The sequence below is a fragment of the Periplaneta americana genome, chromosome 2, assembly GCF_040183065.1.
Source record: "Periplaneta americana isolate PAMFEO1 chromosome 2, P.americana_PAMFEO1_priV1, whole genome shotgun sequence".
NCBI lineage: Eukaryota > Metazoa > Arthropoda > Insecta > Blattodea > Blattidae > Periplaneta > Periplaneta americana.
Window position 1 is genome coordinate 34,833,569 of NC_091118.1, and position 20,400 is coordinate 34,853,968.

The window sequence follows — 20,400 nt, forward strand, 5'->3', positions numbered from 1 at the left end:
ACTATGAACCCTAGTAAAACCTAAACACAGTAAATTCACTCACACAAACAGTAAACACACGTCAAACACAATATTTTGTAACGCTATTGACAAGTTGAGCTGCCTGTATACAGGACGACCTGCGAGCTTGAGAGAAGCGAGTATCCCCACCATGCCACCTTGCGCGTGCAGAGAATTATAGCAGTAACTCTCAACAGGGGATGTTCTTTTGTACGGACAGGACAACCAGACCAGAACTCATCCCCCTTCGTCAGGCAGAGCATACGTTATAAAAACGAAAGCCATTCTGGGGATGGTGTGCACATTCAACCAGCAGGCATTTAAAATATTTAAATGGTAATGAATTAAAATTAGTCTTGAACTATATACGTCAACTTCCAATGAGATTACCACGCATTTAAATTGTGATAAATCAAAATTATTGTTGCATTATATAAAACACTTAAAATAAAAAATGAGATTACCGAATTTACAGGGTGTCCAGCGCACACCTTGAACATCCGCAATATACGCCCCTGGCACAGTGTATCATTTTCACTTATGCTCCAACTATATTGCACGTATCAGCATGATACACCTAGTAAAAGTTCTGGTATTAATGAATTAAATACTATTATAGTCACAATCATGCCATGGTATGAAAGAAAAACTTCACAACCTCGAGCGGGAATCGAACCTGCGACTTCCTGTTCTCCGGTCAGGCGCTCTACCACTGAGCTATCGAGTTCGTCTCACACCAAAGGCTTGGAATTATCCTTTCATACTGGCGACTCTGTTATAGAGTACTGTCCATAGCGTCTGATCTTAGTCTGCACTGCTTATGGCTGGAAAGAAACTTTACAAATGTAATCTTCATCTTACGATGTTTGGGTGACGTATATACGTCCGTTGATGTGACATATTAATGAATTAAATACTATTATAGTCACAATCATGCCATGGTATTATTTTGGAGGGGCTCGCGATAGGTTCATCTTGGTTGTCTGTGCATGCACGGATCTTTCATGCAGTGCCAGTGTAATCCTTACTTGGATTTATTTTGCGTTTACATTCCAGATTAAATCAAGATCAAATCAAGAAATTTCCTGTGCTCCAGTTACCCGTCTTGCATATGAAGAGTTTGTGGGAAAAACGATGAATGTCACATTTCTGTTAAGGATTAGATAATGATCTAATTGAGTCTATAACTGCAAGATGTAGTGCTGTTTCTATAGAAAATAAAGGAAAGGATTACTGTATTCGTGGTGATAATTCTCCTTTTTACCATTTTTTCATAAGAACAACATTAAATTTCGTAGCGATCCATGAATTAGATAATGACATCAACCTTAACAAAACTATGACATTCATCGTTTTTCCCGCGAACTCTTCATATACGAAGGTTAGGTTTGGTTAGTTTAAGTTTTTATTAACCAAGTCCGCGCATTCTGCAGACAGCCAAGATAATCCTGTCGCGAACCACACATTATTTCAGATAGTAGTAATTGTGGTAGCGAAATACGCTTATGAAAGCTAACTACAGGGTGAGGCAGAAGGGAAGGTAGATGGTTTGAAGGGTGATATAATATTGGTGATTCTGAACAAAAAAGTTTATATGAACATATCTCCTGTTCTTAACGGTTTCGGAGAAAACTAATGGAAACAATGAGGAACATGAAAAGTGCAGGTGATAGTAAATTAAAACATTGTTACTTTATGTTCTCTTTAATTGTGTACTTTTCTTTACAGAACATGTTAAAAAAATCCACCATCAACTTCAATGCACTTTGCAGCTCTTGTAGATAGCTGCTGTGTTGCTGATCTGAGCTGATTAGGACATTCCTTTACTTGAGCAAACCCATGTAAAATGCGAGCGAGAAGTTTCCACTTTGCTCTTGTAGACCTCGCTCTTAACCCTTGCTGGACCCCACTACTACGTTTTTAAAATATTATTGAAATCATGAACCCCTTATTTTCTGTCATTTTATCAATGCCTTAATTCCACCAAGATAAATATACTGTATTTTGAAAATAATTCTCTCTTTGCACTTACGGAAATACTATTAAAAAAATGTGGACCAAAATGGACCTCATACCGTAATAACTGTGACGAAGCTAGACTAGACGGCATTTCAGAAGGCGGTCAGCTGCTACATGCGCCATAGCATTTCTGGTATGTGACGTCACAAACTTGTACAGTAGAACCAATCAGAATCAGTCTATAACAAGTACTTCCAGAATTCGTTTGTTCACGTGTGAGTGCTTCAATACATTGAATAAGTAAAACTAACATTTACTGTGTATGTGTAAGATAAATAAATGGAAGAAAGAGACTGTAAAAAGACAAATATTGCACAGACAGGTGTGGAAAATTGTGTTTAAGGTGTATAATTATTTTAAAAACGTTGACGAGTAGAGCACTGCCGGCCATCTTGATGCTGGCTACAACGTTGTTAACGCACAAGAAATGACTGCAGAAGCATGTGGTGTGGGATTGAGAACCGTGCAAAGAATATTGTTAGTGAAGGAAACAGAGTTTGTTTGGTGTCAATGCTTACAGTAATCAACGGCTAAAGTCATTGTTGTCTTTTGATAATTTAAATTCTCTCCTGGCTATTTGTATTGCACATGTGCGTGAAGTACGATGTGGCAATGTTGTACGCTGCCTTGCTCTCTCTATCTGTCTCTCTCGATGCAAACGCTAGCAGGCTACCGCCTTCCGAATTGCCGTCGACTCTAGTATTCACAAAAATTGACTTTACACAGCTGCGGAACACATTGTTGATAGATCCCAAGCTATTTATTGCCCTTTACAGTTATATTGGCGTCAGTTTTCCCTCTTGACGTAGATGTCGTCGACAAACTGGGAAGAGAGTACACAATGTGTGGAGGAACACGTTGATGGCCCCTTCAGATTCTTTTCCAAAATTATGGACATAAATTGCACAAATGCACTCATACTTTGACTCTTGAAGCATTCAGATTAGAAGATTAAGGTATCCACAACTGTGGAGTAACGGTTAGCGCGTCTGACCGCGAAGCCAGGATGGCCCGAGTTCGAATCCCAGCTGGGGTAAGTTACCTGGTTTAGGTTTTTTCCGGAGTTTTCCCTCAACCCAATATGGACAAATGTTGGGTAACTATCGGTGCTGGACCCTGGACTCATTTCACCAGCATTATCACCTTCATTTCATTCAGATGCTAAATAACCTGAGATGTTGATAAGCATCGTAAAATAACCCACTGAAAGAAAATAAAAAAAAAAGACTAAGGTGCTACATCGTCGACGGAATTTCTTGTTGGAACTTGGAGACCAAATGTGTGACCATGTGTTATAGAAAGGGCTTCGAATTGCAGCCTCAAGGAGCCAATTCGTTTAACAGTGGAAGCTATCGTAGTGAAATCAAACACATCTACAGTAATTTCAAGGGAAAAATTGTTCCGGGGCCGGGTATCGAACCCGGGACCTTTGGCTAAACGCACCAAGGCTCTACCAACTGAGCTACCCAGGAACTCTACCAGATCCCGACTCAATTTCTCCCTTTATAACTACAGACCTCAAAGTGAGCTGACAACCGTCAAGCAACCAGCATTGAGAGCACACAAACTGTGTGTGACTTGAATTGTGGTTTATTCTGTTAATGAACAGTGACGTGTATTATGCAAATCTAGCTTTCAGGTATAGCTCCCTGTGAAGCTTGTTAACAGAAAAAAAAAAACAAAATTCAAGTCGCTCAGAGTTTGTGTCGAATACAATTATAATAGGCTTCGTCATTAATGAATTACATCAAACAAACAATCATTAAGTATTAAGAAACTCATCTATGCTATAAAAACTCTTTTCAGTTAGAAAAGTCCTAAGAGAATTATTAAAATTAATAGCTTCTTTTTAAGTGTTTTGGTAATTTGTTATAAAATTTGACACCTAAAAATACAAAACTGTCAAGTGTTTTAATTAATCTGCAAGCAGAAATTGCCAAGTTAATTCTAGTTCTTCTGTTATAATTATGTATAGGGCCTATCTTCAGTTTTTTGGTACATCAAATTATTCAAATGTACATACAGTATTTTACACATTCAAATATAAACTAGGAAGAGTTAATATGGATAATTATTTAAATAAGGATTTACAAGACTCCCATGGAGAACATCCAAGAATAATGCGAATAGCCCTTTTTTGTAGAATAGAAATATCTTTAGCACCACTACTGTTTTCCCATAACATAATCCCATAATTTATAATACCGGTAAGTTACTGTGAAAAAAAGCATAATATGCACTTAGTACAGTTTTCATTGTGGTACAATGTTTAAGTTTTCTTAACATAGAAATGACCTTACTTAACTTTTTAGAAATTTCATTAATACTGGTATGATTAACTCAATTCAACTTACTATCAATATGAAAACCCAGTAATTTCACTACAGTAGAAGGTTCAACATCTCTTTTTAAACCAAAACATATAGTCTGGGTCTTACTTAAATTTAAAGTTAATCTATTTGCACTGAACCAATATACATTAGATTATTCATAATAGTAATACTAGATAAGACGACAGAATTTAGGTGTGGAAAATGTCAACTGTGGGCATGCAAAAGTCATTCCATAAAAAGAATTGTAAACCAATGCGCTAAGTGCAATGGAAACTAGAACTGATATGAAATGTCAAAGTTGGTAGCACTGAAAAGAAGTTCTATTGCTCATAACGGGCCCAAAATTGATAATGTTTAATATAAATAAGCCATATAATGTAAAACTCTGTCACTCTTATATCAAATAAATTAGCAATTATTATTGTGACTTTTTTATTTCCAGATGGGGAAAGCTACTGTCTTGCTCTGTACGACTATGAAGCTACGTGTCCAGAAGAACTCACCTTCGCTGAGGGGCAAGTGATTCGAGTGCTCAGGAAGGTGGTCCATGTTGTGGATGACGGCTGGTGGGAAGGCGAACTGGATGGCCAGACTGGACTTTTCCCTTCACTGGTTGTCGAGGAGTGTCGGGCAGATGGCGAACCTCTGACACCACAAGTGAGTACAGAAATTGAGTCCCAAATGGCTTTATAACCCAGAGACCCAGGTTTAAGGGCATATGGACGACCACAAATAATATAAAAAAATGCAGGCTGTAAATTTCTAAAATTTTATAAGAAAATGAACTCACAAATGGGCAAAAATTACAATGTACCATACCTACTAAAACAAGACTCATTAGAACTTAAATAGATGATAAAATATATAAAATATTACTAATAATAATTTTTTAAAAGCCAATTTTATCAGAATATGAAAAAAAAAATGCATTTACAGATGCCTCAAACTAGCAAGCTGTCTTGTTCGCGCAGGCGCATAGAGCACTTCTCCCCTACCCCTGTCCGCCTACTGCTGTGCACTGTGGACTAGAACGGTACAGCTCAGTTCTAAAAACAGTTGAGAAGGCTGCATAGGGAGGGTACATCTTGAATATATTGTCAAGAGGTCAACTTTTCAGATAATATGACTATACCTGGGTATCGGAGCCTAGGTGGGCCCCCTCCGTTAGCTCTACTACTTCCCCTCTCCAGGCAGCTTCCTAGTTTGAGGCCTCTGTACTGGTATATCATTTTCTAACCATAACTTTGTTATGATTTCTCTAATATCATTAATTTTTTACTGCATGTAATAAACACTTATTTCTAAAAAGTGGATTACTTTCAGACATGTAGAGTTGTTAATTTTAATAGAATGAATTTTTTATGTATCCTATATAAAATATATACATACCCTACTATTGGGACGCCTGCAGGAGAATGGAAGAACTTGACTGAGAACAGAATACCATGGAAAATACTGAATTGGATGGCGGAAGGGACATAGGCATAGACTCTGTATTCCCACAGTTTTCAGGAAAGTAATCTAAATGCGAGCTGAGGAACTGCATCTTTATGGACATACGTGCACCAAGAGCCTGGTAGCTCTGCAGTTCCTCAACAGCATGTTAGTACTCTGGGCTCCTATGGCTGCTCAGAAAGTTCTTAATAATAGATTTCAATGCAAGCCAGGCATTCCTCTCTTTATCAAAATCATTTCTGTATTTAAAATACTATCATTGAAGGTTATATATATCTTTTTGTGGTGAAACAGCAGGATCCTTAACTTGCTGGTATTTGCCCCAACTCTAGGAGACTGGCTCATGGATGTCACTAGTGCCTAGAAGGATAAGCTTCATTTGTTTTATTTTTAAAGCACATTTAAGGTATTAGTTCTGTAGCAAATTATTCATACCGCGTGTTGAGGCTAGAGATATCCAAAAATAAACACATACAATATATCTTAAAATTTGCAAGTTTATTTTCTTGAATTTCTTTTTCCTATATTGTACAGAGTAACTCTAAAAGTTTTATGTACGTTGGTACACTTCAATGTGTAGGCCTACACTATTTGTAGCTCGACAGATATCAGAACGATACCGGTACTCAAGTGTTTACCAACATTTGAGGCGTTATTAACTCAACTATTTCAACGATACGCTGTTTCAAATTGTCTGAATCTCAAACTTTTCTCTTGTACATGATTTCTTTAATACAGCCTCATGAAAGAAAAGTACAATAGTGTCATATCCGGGGTTCTAAAGGCCAAGCAGTTGGGCCCCATCCTCTGATTCAATTTTCCGACTATTTCTCAATCAAAAAAATTGATAACATTTCAATAAAGATGTTATAGGGCTCTGTTTACTGAAATGTGAAACCTGGGGGAATCTGTGGAATAGCAAAGTTTTGCAACATGTTAAGGTATATGTGTTCCGTCACTGTAGGCCACATATATAAAAAATGAATCAGTGACGCCATTTTTGTGCATTCCTAATCAGATATTTACTTTTGATTTGTTTCTTTCACGTTTAATCAAATGCAAGAGATATTTTTTTCTTTTGACTGATCTTTACCTTGAGAAAATGTAATGAATAGTAATGCATTATAAGCTATTATTTATGTATATCTCTTGCCCAGACACGTGTATTATATGGGGATCGTTTTATTTTTTTGTTTGTAATATTTATTTTATTAAATATCTTTAATTATTAAAATGTTGTAAATGCACATAATGCATATTTTAGAATACGTTGAATCCAATTTATTAATTACTTTAATTATTGTTATTTTAAGTCAACTTTTCCTTAGCATTTAGGTTCTCCTATTTACTGTCTATGAACTGTCTAAATTCGTGTTAGGGTTTGTTAAATCATATAACAGTCAGTAGTAATATGTTATAATACCTATTATAAACTTTTGCCTTGACCAGAAATAATCAACTTCCATAAAAATTTCACTACCGGTATGTAGGGTACAAAAATCGAGATCTTCAAACTTCGCTTCTCTCCTTTTAGTCAACTTTTGGGGCACATTGAATTATTAACAAAATGACATAGCCAAGATTCCTCTTCTTTATATCACTCAGACTAACATAAATTTTATAATACCGGTACAAAGACTGAGAAATTAAAAAATATATATAAATAAGTTAAAAAATAATGTCGGAAATTAAGAAAAAAAATAATTAATCTTCTAGAAATTGGTTAAAAATAGTTTCACCGTGGGTAATTAAATTAAGAAATACCTAATATGGAAAATATAGCCACCCTTTATTTGAGCTTTCCCACTTTATGAGAGTTGCCACTTAAGTCTCCTACCCTTGACAAAGTTCTGCCACCTAACTGCCCTCTTTCCTATCCCCAAATGGAAAATAAAGGATTCTCAAAATAATCGTTTAATGGGAAATTTATTTTTTCAGATATCTTCAACTTCTAATTGTTTATGTATTCCTAATTTTACTTTATGTAGAATACCTTTTTTAGCTGGATTTTATTCTAAGGATTTAATTTTGAAGATAGTATCTTTTGGCACCACTACCGGTGATAGAAAGACAAACTCTGTTACTTCAGAGCCCAGAATGCCTACTCCCTCAATGTTTAGAAAGGTGGCAACAATATAGTCGCTTTTCTGGAAATTGATAGGTGCTGTTCTGTGATGTTCAACCAGAGAGTTGATGTAATAATTTGATTTCACTCTGAAAATACAATTTTAAGTTGTGTTGATGGATTCATTTCTTTCTTGTGCAGTCAGAACCAGATGTTAAATATTCAACTAATTTATGAATAACCTTGTATTAAAAACTTCAGAAATTGTATTGCACACATACATAGGCAGTTTAAAGGTACATAAAAGTGATGTGGCATATTGGTTGCAAATATATGATTTAATCATGAGTAGAACAATCCAGCAATTCAGGAATAACAACAAAATTAGACAGATTATTTACAGTGCATGGGAAGATACAGCCTCCTAAAATTAGTATTTTGTTATCTTCCAAAAGGACACGCAAACCAGGGACGACCAAGGAGTCGATGGAACAACTCCCTGGTTTCCCTTTGGCGAATTTTCCACAGAGCAGGTAAACAAATGAATTCTCATAGTTGGAACCGACCCCTCATTAACTGATATAATAAATAGAGATTATTAAGAGGGCTGTATGAGTGCTAATAAATTAGAAAATACTTTAAACCGCTGTATTTTTTATACTACTGAAGATAATTAAATACAATTTCTAAAAAAAAAATACACAGTAGGCCTAAGTTAAAATAATTTAATGCATTTGGTACTTAGCAATTTTTTTCACTGGTTTATTTATGAAAAATATTTTTCCAATGGCTGCAGTCTGATTTTTTTGTAGTTGTTTGCATTCATTTAGGTGCATTTTTTTCAAATACTGTTTGGTCTGTGACTGAAATTTTTAATATTTTGTGGTAAAAAACATTTCTGACAATTTCCTCCTAAAATTTGATCAAAGAAACGCATTAATATCAGTTGAAGAAACAATAATAACTTGTTCAGAAATTGTTCCTTTTTGCAATTAAAATGAAAATTTTAAAATGAAAAGCAAAACCTATTGCTTCATAATTGAATGGTTGTCCAGAAAAAGGTTGGAACCCTCATTTTTTGGTATGTTGAGCTAAGCATGAAACAAGATTGTTTGTAAAGGCCAGTGAATATTTTCATATGACTTTAAATTATCTTACCCTAGCATGTATATTTCAATAAATAATTATAATAAAATAAGTGCTTCCTAAACCATTACCAGTAATCTTGATTTACCAAAAGACAAAGATTTGTTTGTTACAACCTTGTTCTGGCCAACCATTCAATTTTAGCTGCAGATTGTAGAATTTATCCTTTAAAATGTACCGTAAGAGTTTCATTAAGTATGTTAAACAGTTCCTGAGAAAAGTGCACCTAAATAAATGAAGAAGAAAACAAATCAGAATTCAGTCTTTGAAAAAAAAATAAAATTTTTCATAAATGAACTGTCACAAAATTATCACTTACTATATGCATTACGTGATTCTTAAATTGATTCATACTGTGGCCAGTAGTATTTAAAATACAAAGGTTTAAAATATTTTCTAAATTATAGGCACTCGAAACAGTTCAGTTTCTAATTACCCACAGTCCTTAAAAACTACTTTGCGTAAAGGGGAAAAATGAAGGGAGTGGGAAGCTGGGTAAAGTTAATAAGTAATTTTTATGATACTGGTAGGTTTTGACTTCCATTTAGGCATTATTATTATTATTATTATTATTATTATTATTATTATTATTATTATTATTATTATTATTATTATTATTATTATTCATTGTTCAATACCGGAATCCTATTTTAACACTTACAGACTAATTATTGAATAACTTTATGATATCTTTTCTAAACTAGTCGAGCAAGTAAATTGCAAAAGTTAATAAAGTAAAGATATCATAAAGATATTCAGTATTATTATTACTACCAGTACTACTATTATTATTAGTATTATCATCAGTTCATCACTATTATTATTATTATTATTATTATTATTATTATTATTATTATTATTATTATTATTATTATTATTATTATTATTATTATCGAGAAGGGAAAAATGAGAAAACAAGTAGACCTAATGGAATTCATTTAGAATTATGAAGAAAATTAATTGAACTGCTTATAGAGATCTATAGGAAAATTTCAGAAGGTGAAGAAATACTTGCAGAAATGAAGCTTGGATTTATAAGTTGTATGTAGTATAAGCAGGGAGGTCGAAGCAAATATACAAATTATAGAGGAATATGTGTTACCAATCCTCCTGGTTAATAACTCATCGAGCCTTACGTGAAAAGTGAGCCATACAGCCGTCCTGCTGAGCCACATCATTAACCGAAGTACAAGGGGAACATCATGAAGCAACTGGTGCATAATGTTTCGGAGGAAGCATGCGTTTTACCATTCAAGTTCTCCTCAAAAAAAGTATGGTCCTATGACTCGGTGTCCGAGAAGACCACACCATGGATTTAATGTTCCTAATAATTATGTTAGTTGAATAATACAATGCGTGCAGTTGTGCATTGTGTAACTTTCTCCATTTTCCTGTAACTTCATCCTTCTTAACACCAAATATTTTCCTAAGAACCCTAAAAATATAAATACCCTCAATAATAAAAGCTTTTTTTTTTTTTTTTTTTTTTTTTTTTTTTTTTTGGTACCGGTATTCTGAGAATTGTTTATTAATCTAAAAGTAATGTATAACCACTATACCAAATTCCAGCACAAAATTAATTCAAGATATGTAGAAATAAAACATTGAATTTTTGAATTTTACTAAATTTATACTAGCGAAAAATGTAAATATCCCCTTACATAAAAATAAGTAGATAAAACTTCATGAAAAACGGAGGAAACAGTATGAAATATGTGTGTAAAATACAGGAGATCTCGTAAAATGTGGGAGACATGGCAACCCTGTTCATGCTTAAATATCTCCCTCTGCCATCCAAGAAATCGTCCATCATCAACATTGGGCTTTATACATCGTTCATTAAGATTACCGGTATTGTTAATGTACCGTACTTTTTATAACCTTAAAAACACTGAGTGTATGAAGTGCATAAAACTGAGGAAAACTGCAGTGTAGACTTTACTCAAAGTGTGACTGAATTTGTGATGTTTCAGGGTGAAGATGAGCCCCCAGGGTCAGCACCGCCTGTGTTCACACCGCCGGATGTGCCTACATTCCTATTGGCCCCCCAGCAGGTCATCATTACACAGCCCACTCCTGTCGTCGAGCACCCGCCATCAAAACGTAACACATTTCAGTTTGGGGCAAAACCTCTTTTAGTGTTTGTTTTGGAAGAGTGCTGCTCTTTCCCTGTCGCTGAAATGGATTTATATTCCTGATCAGTCAGACAAGTTACGATAGTCCATCAGATGATGATGAGGAGCTTTAGAAAGTCAGGTTCAATTATATGAAACAAATTTGAAGATTATTCTGAGCAAGAAAGAGACAAAATTACAGTGGCATGTCAGCCAGTGCATCTTTCCTGTAAACAAGTCATTGGGATGTATGTGGTCACTACTAAATGCGAGACAATGGTCATGAAAGTATTAAAAATCATTAGTACCGTAAACTGGGGTTACTTTGAACACAGAGGATACTTTGAACATTTTTTCAGAAAATCCTATTTAGATTTCTACATGCTGCACTTGCTATAGATGGAGGTAAATTTGGTATGAGAATGATTTTATGATAATTTACCTCCATCTACAACAAGTGCAGCATGTAGAAACCTAAATATGATTTTCTGAAAAAAATGTTCAAAGTTTCCTCTCTGTTCAAAGTAACCCCAGTTTACAGTAACATAATTTGCTTACGAAAGAATTAAAAATTTGGAGACCATATTACAGATTTATGGCATGTAAAAACTTTCCGTCCTTGAATGAACTGTTTTTTGCACAAAATGTATTACCCGTTTCTCGTTATCATTGTACCATAAGGGATAAGGGATTCCTTACAGGTTTTCCGTATGAGAATTGTAATTAAATATTGCGAGACTAGGAAAATAAATAAGAATACTACTACTACTACTAATACTGTACTACTAACCACTACTACTTACTACTACCACTATATTATTATTATTATTATTATTATTATTATTATTATTATTATTATTATTATTATTATTATTATTATTGGTTATTCACTGTTAGGTAGCACATTAATACAGGGATGTTTCCGACTTCTGATAACGAATTTGAATGACGTCATGTGCGTCGGGAATCACACCGACAGCTGAATTGCGGCGTGAGGTGACAGACTAGTAGTGAGTGATTTCATAATCAGAGTGCACGGTGTATCACAGTAGCAATGTCCAAGAAAATCGAGCCTTTTTGCGAGGGGTACATAACAACCCTTTCCGATGTCAAGTACAGATACGTGAAAATCATAGGAGCCTGCAAAACACGTGGTTTCGTTATTTCCAAGAAAGGCATCTTGTGTGTACCTAATGAGACTGGCAAAGCTCCGATGGGATTAATTCCAGAGTGGAAAAAGCAATCAAATAAGTCGCCGCACCCCACAAGATGATACAAATTAATTCCATTCGAGCTTCATCAATCTTATTAAGTACACAGAAGATGCCTTTCTTGGAAATAACGAAACCTCGTTTATTGCAGGCTTCTTTTATTTTCACTTAATTGTGTTTGGCATCGGAAAGGGTTGTTATGTACCCCTTCCAAAAAGGCTCGATTTTCTTGGGAATTTCTGCTGTGAGTCGCCGTGCACTCTGACTATGAGATCACTCACTACTGGTCTGTCACCTGGCGTCACAGTTTAGCTGTCGTGTGACTCCTGACGCACAAGATGTCATTCAAATTCGTTATCAGACACCGGAAACAACCCTGTATTAATAACAAATCACTTAATAATAATAATAATAATAATAATAATAATAATAATAATAATAATAATAATAATAAGGTGGGTGCTCCTGATATGGCCACCCCCACCCCCCTTATTGTGAGTTAATTAACCAAAAAATCCGCTAAATTGCAGCAGCAACCAGTGAAAGGGCATCCTGGTATGTCACTTGATCGTTTTGCATCCAGTCAGGTTGAGCAATATGGCGTTAGTTGCCTGTTTTGCGGTTTTCATGTGATCTCTTCTTATTTTCCTCTGGTAAGTCTCCTTTGTTTTATGCATGTTTTTCAAAGACTTGTTTCATGAAAACCATCGTACTCCATTAAGTTTTTAATGTTCTGTTGATTGGTGTTGTAGTTGATGGCGTATCTTTTACGAGTTGTTCATAATCAAACGATTTTCGTGAAAGCTTACCTGCTCCTGATATGACCATATTAAATGCACCATGGCCATATCAATTTCATTTCACTTTTATTTTTTCACCTGACAAATTTACATGCCTTATAGCTGGGATTACGCAAAATTTTGTATTTTAAGAAAAACAATTTAAGTTTTTACGGAAAAACCTGTTTTGGCTATACTTTTGAATTATAAAAAAGATTATTAAGTGTCATTTTTATTCATTTTACACCAAAATTATTTAATTTTAACACAACTGCGCTATCAAACTGAAAACAATCATGATTTGTAGAACATGGAACAAGGGTGGCCATATCATGTGCACATGTTCCTGATATGGCCACTAGGTAGACTTTTGGAATTTGGGAATTTTTGGACAATTAAAGCTATTTTTATGGGGAAAGGAAATTGTTTTAAGAAAGTCCATTAGACTGAGAACGAGTAAGAAAAAAGTGGTTTACATTTTTCAAAATGGCGGCTAGAAAAATTCTCAAACCTTAGCACGGCCATATCAGGGACACCTACCTTAATAATAATAATAATAATAATAATAATAATAATAATAATAATAATAATAATAATAATAATAATAATAATAATACATTTATTTATCGTTGATATAAATGTGCTATCCATCTCAAATTAGTCCGCTGCTGTAGAGTAATGGTTAGCACATTTGACCATGAAACAAGCGGACCCAGGTTCAAATCCTTGTTGGGACAGGTTACCAGGTTGGATTTTTTTCCGAGTTTTCTCTCAACCAATTGAATCAGAAATGCTGAGTAACTTTTGGCGTTAGATCTTGGACTCACTTCACCATCATTAATTTACACATAATCATCCATACCATAGTGTGTGGCGTGCTGTACTTCTACAGTGCCACCATTTGGCTACAAGTATCATTCACAAAACAGGAGTGATAAGCACAATAAGCTTCAGGTTGCAGTGTAAACCTTGGGTCCTTCCTTCGTATTACGGTACTATTAAGGAGCTTGAATGAAAACAGGGCATCAACTAAGCAACGAATAAATGCTTTTCATTCTACAGAAATAAGAAAGATTTATTATAAGAGATTCAAACTATGAGGGAGGTTGGGCTAGTCACTCAAGTAGGCTTGTGTTCGATTCTTTGAATATCCTCAGGTAGTTTTATTGTAAAAGAGGCTATGGGATAGGTATTGTTTTCAGAGATTTCGTTTTCCTATTACCCATATCATTCCCTTCCTATTATTTCAACTTCATTACATCATAATGTCATTAGCACAAAATTGCCTCTGTAGTTTATATGCTTCCTTTAAAGACCTCGCTGTAAAAGGTAGATATTAGATCTTGCCATCCCACGAAATGCAGTGTTTTTCCATACATTTAAGCTCCAATGAATGCCAAAACAATATAGTAAAAATGCCTGAAGATAGCATTCTACACAGTAGACCTATATATCCACAGATCAGTATTAGCAATCACATGAACTTTTGCACTGAAAATATGCTAATTTTATAAGTACTGTACTGATTTTTCACCTCCTTGTGATGAGTTCCTATATCAAATGTTACTGCATGTCTGAAATGCACTTCCATTACGAAGTTGCACAAACGCAAATAATCACATTATCACTTGTAATTCTTGCATTTATGATCACTAGTACACAAAGGTGTATTCAGAATGAGACAGAAAATAAATTTGATCTCTCATTTATTCAACAATTGAAAACTAAAGTAAAGAATTCAGGAATCAACCTATTCTTTTTTCCTTATTTTATTTATATTTTGTAATTGTGAACTTGTCTTTGTAATTTTTAAATTTCACTTGCAAATTTTAATTTTAATGTACGCCTATGATTTTAATACATAAATGTACATAAAATTAATCTGTTAATTTCTTTGATAATGTGAATGTCTCAATTTTTTTGTTTCCAATTTTTGCAAAGTATTTTGTGCAAAATTTTTGTTGTTGTTAGCACGTACTTATATTATTATATATCTTGTACCGGTATTTCTTATGCATGCTTTGTATTCCCAAATTTTTAGAAATAATACGCGATACCATATAATATATGACATATATATATATATTTTTTTTGTTATTTACACTTTTTCATAATAATTAGTAACTCAATACTTTATTTGTAGAGGTATACAAGTATTTCACGATCTTTCTTAAAAAAAAAAAAAAAAGCAAACGAAAATGGTATCACCAGGTTCCTATTTTCTACTAATAGCCTACCTGAACGTATTACTGCTAACACAAATAGATTTTCTGAGCAAATCATATTAGAGAGAACAGTAAAAAACTGGACTGATGACATTTTTTATATATTTCTGTGCTTCATGCCCAATACTAGTGTTTACCATGGGTGTCTCTGAACCAGTACCAGTACCCTTTTTGATTAGTTCAAACATTGTCAAATGCTATGGTCGTTCAGACAAAAAAAAAAAAAACACCGAGTGGCTTCTCTCGGTTGCATATTAAAGCCATTATTATTCCCATGTAGTGGAATTAGGAATTACTGTATGTAAATACATTTTTTTCTATAAATAGAAGCGAATACTGGCTCACCATTAGTCTATTTTAAACTTATCACAATGAAAGTCGAGGAACCTTCTGGTAGGAAAACGTGGGATGTGTTGATTAAAAATTCTCTTTGTTCATAGCCTTCTACATATATTGAAACCCTCGGATGTATATGTGCGAGGTGAACAAAATAGCAAATGGGTATTGGTAACATGGTACGCGGTAAAAAGAGTATATCATAAATTGTAAATTTTCATTACAGCAAAAGCAAAGTTTGAAAGAAGGACCAATATCATTATGTTGTTGTTTTCTAATGCCAGGCGTTTGACAATAAAGTCATTTGACCTCTTGCACTCCAATAATTTTCAAAGATATTATCATGACCAGCCAATGAAGCACAGATTTTGAAGTGTTCCGAATCCATTTCTTGGTTTGAGTTGCACAATGGCCAGTTAGGGGACTGCTGATATATTCCAATTCTATGCAGGTGTTTAGCCAAACAATCATGGCCTGTTGCCAATCTAAATGCAGCTACATACGATTTTCGTGGTAAATCGGGAATTAACTGTGGATTTTGATGCAGAGAGTTCCATTTTTTCCATTGGGATTGAGTTATCAAATTTTGTTTGTTGAAGTCTAAGTATGTCGATTTAATAAATCTCTTCACAGAATAATACGTAGATTTAGTAACAGGTCTGTAAGTAGCAGTGCTGCCCTTCTTTGCTAAAGCATCCGCATTCTCGTTTCCCAGGATTCCACAATGGGATGGTATCCATTGAAATACAATTCTTTTATTGAGTGATATTAATTGAGAGAGCAGTTTAGTTATTTCTGCTGTTTGAGATGAAGGTGTGTGTTTAGAGACGATTGATAGAATAGCTGCTTTGGAGTCTGACAATATAACTGCATTCCTAAATTTATTGATGTGGCATAGAAGATTTCTGAGACTTTCACTTATTGCAATGATTTCTCCATCAAAACTTGTTGTTCCATATCCAAGTGATCTATAAAGTGAGAAGAGACAGCACGTAACACCTGCACCGGCACCTTGTTCTCTGGAGATCAGGGCTCAGTCGGTGTATAAATGAAGCCAGTTTTGTGGAGGGTACCTAATATTAATTGTCTCTAAAGACAACTGTCTCAGTATTTCAATGTTTACTTCTGATTTCAGTATTTCTTCTGTTAAATTTAGATTATATTCTATATTTAATAGAGTTAAAGGATTTGGTTTAATTGTAAGTTTTCTTTTAAATTCGGGATATTGATTTTCTGTTTTAATTCTTGAACAATGGATATGAAACTTTTTTGAGTTTTCAATCTACAGAGAAGACTGTACGAATGCCAATTGTTTCCTGGTAATATCATTATGATTGGCTGGAAATCTGACATTGTACATCAGTACGGAAGCTGATAGGCTTATGCCCTTCGTAACATCTGAAGTAGTACATTTTTTGTAATCACATGGAGGATATAACTCAAAACCATTCATTTCTGACTTACCAGTACACCTTTTTTACTGAGCATCGTACAATTAATTCGAGATGATTTGGAATGAGCCAGTAACTCAGTTGATAATAGAAACCAGATTGGCCCAGCCACAGCTCATCTAAGTAATGATCTTTAGCAAAAGGGTCGAGATTCGATCTCGGATACTTTCTTTGAAGTCTGTGATATTTTAGTTATTGGAGACAAATTTTCAGAGGATAATTTAGTTACCCTGCCACTTATTCTACCAGTATGCTGTCATATTAACCTCGTGTATAACATTTGTAGTGTAAAAGGAATGTTCAATTAAAAGAAAAGACAACAATAATAATAATAATAATAATAATAATAATAATAATAATAATAATAATAATAATAATAATAATAATAATAATAATATATAATAATAATAACAATAAGAATAATGATAACAATGATACAATAACTATAATAATAATAATAATAATAATAATAATAATAATAATAATAATAATAATAATAATAATAATAATAATAATAATAATAATAATAATAATAATAATAATAATAATAATAATAATAACTTACAAATGGCTTTTAAGGAACCCGCAGATTCATTGCCACCTTCACATAACCTCACCATCGGTCCCTATCCTGTGCAAGATTAATCCAATCTCTATCATCATATCCCACGTCCCTTAAATCCATTTTAATATTATCCTCCCATCTAGGTTTTTTCCCCTCCGGCCTCCCAACTAACACTCTATATGCATTTCTGGATTCGCCCGTAAGTGCTACATGCCCTCCCCATCTCAAACGTCTGGATTTAATGTTCCTAACTATGTCAGGTGAAGAATACAATGCTGCAGTTCTGCATTATTTAACTTTCTCCATTCTCCTGTAACTTCGTCCCTCTTAGCTCCAAATATTTTCCTAACATTCTTATTCTCAAACACTCTTAATCTCTGTTTCCCTCTCAAAGTGAGAGTCCAAGTTTCACAACCATATAAAACAACCAGTAATATAACTGTTTTATAAATTCTAACTTTCAGATTCTTTGACAGCAGACTAGATGACAAAAGCTTCTCAACCGAATATTTATTCTGCGTTTAATTTTCTCCCGAGTGTAATTTATATTTCTTACTGTTGCTCCAAGGTATTTGAATTTTTCCATCTCTTCAAAGGATAAATTTCCAATTTTTATATTTCCATTTTGTACAATATTCTGGTCACGAGACATAATAATATACTTTGTCTTTTCGGGATTTACTTTCAAATCTATTGCTTTACTTGCTTTAGGTAAAATTTCCTTGTTTTCCCTAATCGTTCGTGGATTTTCTCTTAACATATTCACATCATCTGCATAGACAAGCAGCTGATGTAACCTGTTCAGTTCCAAACACTAATAATAATAATAATAATAATAATAATAATAATAATAATAATAATAATAATAATAATAGGCCTAATAATAATAATAAACATAACCCCACCATCGTTCCCTATCCTGTGCAAGATTAATCCAATCTCTATCATCATATCCCACTTCCCTCAAATCCATTTTAATATTATCCTCCCATCTAGGTCTTTTTCCCTCAGGCCTCCCAACTAACACTCTATATGCATTTCTGGGTTTGCCCGTAAGTGCTACATGCCCTGCCCATCTCAAACATCTGGATTTAATGTTCCTAATTATGTCAGGTGAAGAATACAATGCTGCAGTTCTGCATTGTTTAACTTTCTCTATTCTCCTGTAACTTCATCTCTCTTAGCTCCAAATATTTTCCTAACATTCTTATTCTCAAACACTCTTAATCTCTGTTCCTCTCTCAAAGTGAGAGTCCAAGTTTCACAACCATATAGAACAACCAGTAATATAACTGTTTTATAAATTCTAACTTTCAGATTCTTTGACAGCAGACTAGATGACAAAATCTTCTCAAGCAAATATTTATTCTGCGTTTAATTTCCTCCTAAGTGTCATTTATATATGTTACTGTTGCTCCAAAATATTTTAATTTTTCCATCTCTTCGAAGGATAAATTTCCAATTTTTATATTTCCATTTCGTACAATATTCTGGTCACGAGACATAATCATATATTTTGCCTTTTCGGGATTTACTTCCAAATCTATCGCTTTTCTTGCTTCAAGTAAAATTTGCTTGTTTTCCCTAATCGTTTGTGGATTTTCTCATAACATATTCACATCATCCACATAGACAAGAAGCTGATGTAACCCATTCAATTCCAAACACTAATAATAATAATAATAATAATAATAATAATAATAATAATAATAATAATAATAATAATAATGATAATGATAATGATAATGATGATGGTAGGCCTAAATAGTACAAAATTAAGAGGAAACACAAGATACATAAGTAAGCTTACACTGAAATTATTATTAGGGCACTGGTAGGCATACTAATAATAGTGATAAATACGAGAAAAATTCGTACCGGCACCGGGAATCGAAACCAGGACCTCAGCTTTGCGCGCTGAGCGCTCTTTACCAACTGAGCCATGCCGGGACACGATCCACGGCGCCAGCCGAACCCCTCTCAGCGCGCAAAGCTGAGGTCCGGTGCCGGTACGAATTTTCTCGTATTTATCAGTAATAATACAACTGACTAGTTAAGACTAGTCGTGTAATATTCAATGAGGTGGCCGAGACCTCATTCATATTTGATATATATATATATATATATATATATATATACACTAATAATAGGCCTACATAAATGCAGCTGTAATGGCTAGGGGATCATTATGCTAATCACACACTGATCGTTGACCTCTGCTGTAGCACGTGAACGTGAGGTCAGCATCCCATTATGTTCCGTACATTTGTACAGTATGTATGCAAGAATCTTCTTAATTTGTTATACAGTATATGATAAATTAAATATCAAATAAAGCAGAAATTACAAATTAGCACTTAATGATTGCTACTTGTGACTGCTGTACAAATTGAAAGTTATGGCCAGTGCAGAATGGATATTGAAGTTCTAGTACCGTATTTCATCACTGCTTTAATCTATGTGCATGATTTTGTTGCATGTTTAGTAGTTGTTGCTGATGATCTCTGTACCGGTACTGTGAAAACATGAAGAATAGAGGAGTTGGATGCAAGAAGGCATGAGAGAACAAAAGAAGATTCAGAATTTATAATCAGAATTTATATATGTATTAATAAAGAAATTTTATCATTGGAATTTAGTATGTTTTCTTAAGAATTTCAGTCAGAAAATCCGAATGGCCTTGTTACTTATTGAATAATGG

At 34.0% G+C, this 20,400-nt stretch overlaps 1 protein-coding gene across 3 annotated transcripts in view; it reads left to right on the forward strand.

The window, feature by feature from the left end:
- nwk (nervous wreck) overlaps positions 1 to 20,400 on the forward strand; it is a 179,763-nt gene that overhangs the window by 147,362 nt on the left and 12,001 nt on the right. For 2 of the 3 annotated variants that reach the window (XM_069815116.1, XM_069815134.1), the window contains exons 17-19: positions 4,795 to 5,009; positions 8,328 to 8,405; positions 10,992 to 11,121. In XM_069815116.1, coding sequence (XP_069671217.1) covers positions 4,795 to 5,009; positions 8,328 to 8,405; positions 10,992 to 11,121 — 423 coding nt within the window. The remainder of the gene's footprint in view (positions 1 to 4,794; positions 5,010 to 8,327; positions 8,406 to 10,991; positions 11,122 to 20,400) is intronic. The other variant, XM_069815127.1, reaches the window with a different exon arrangement.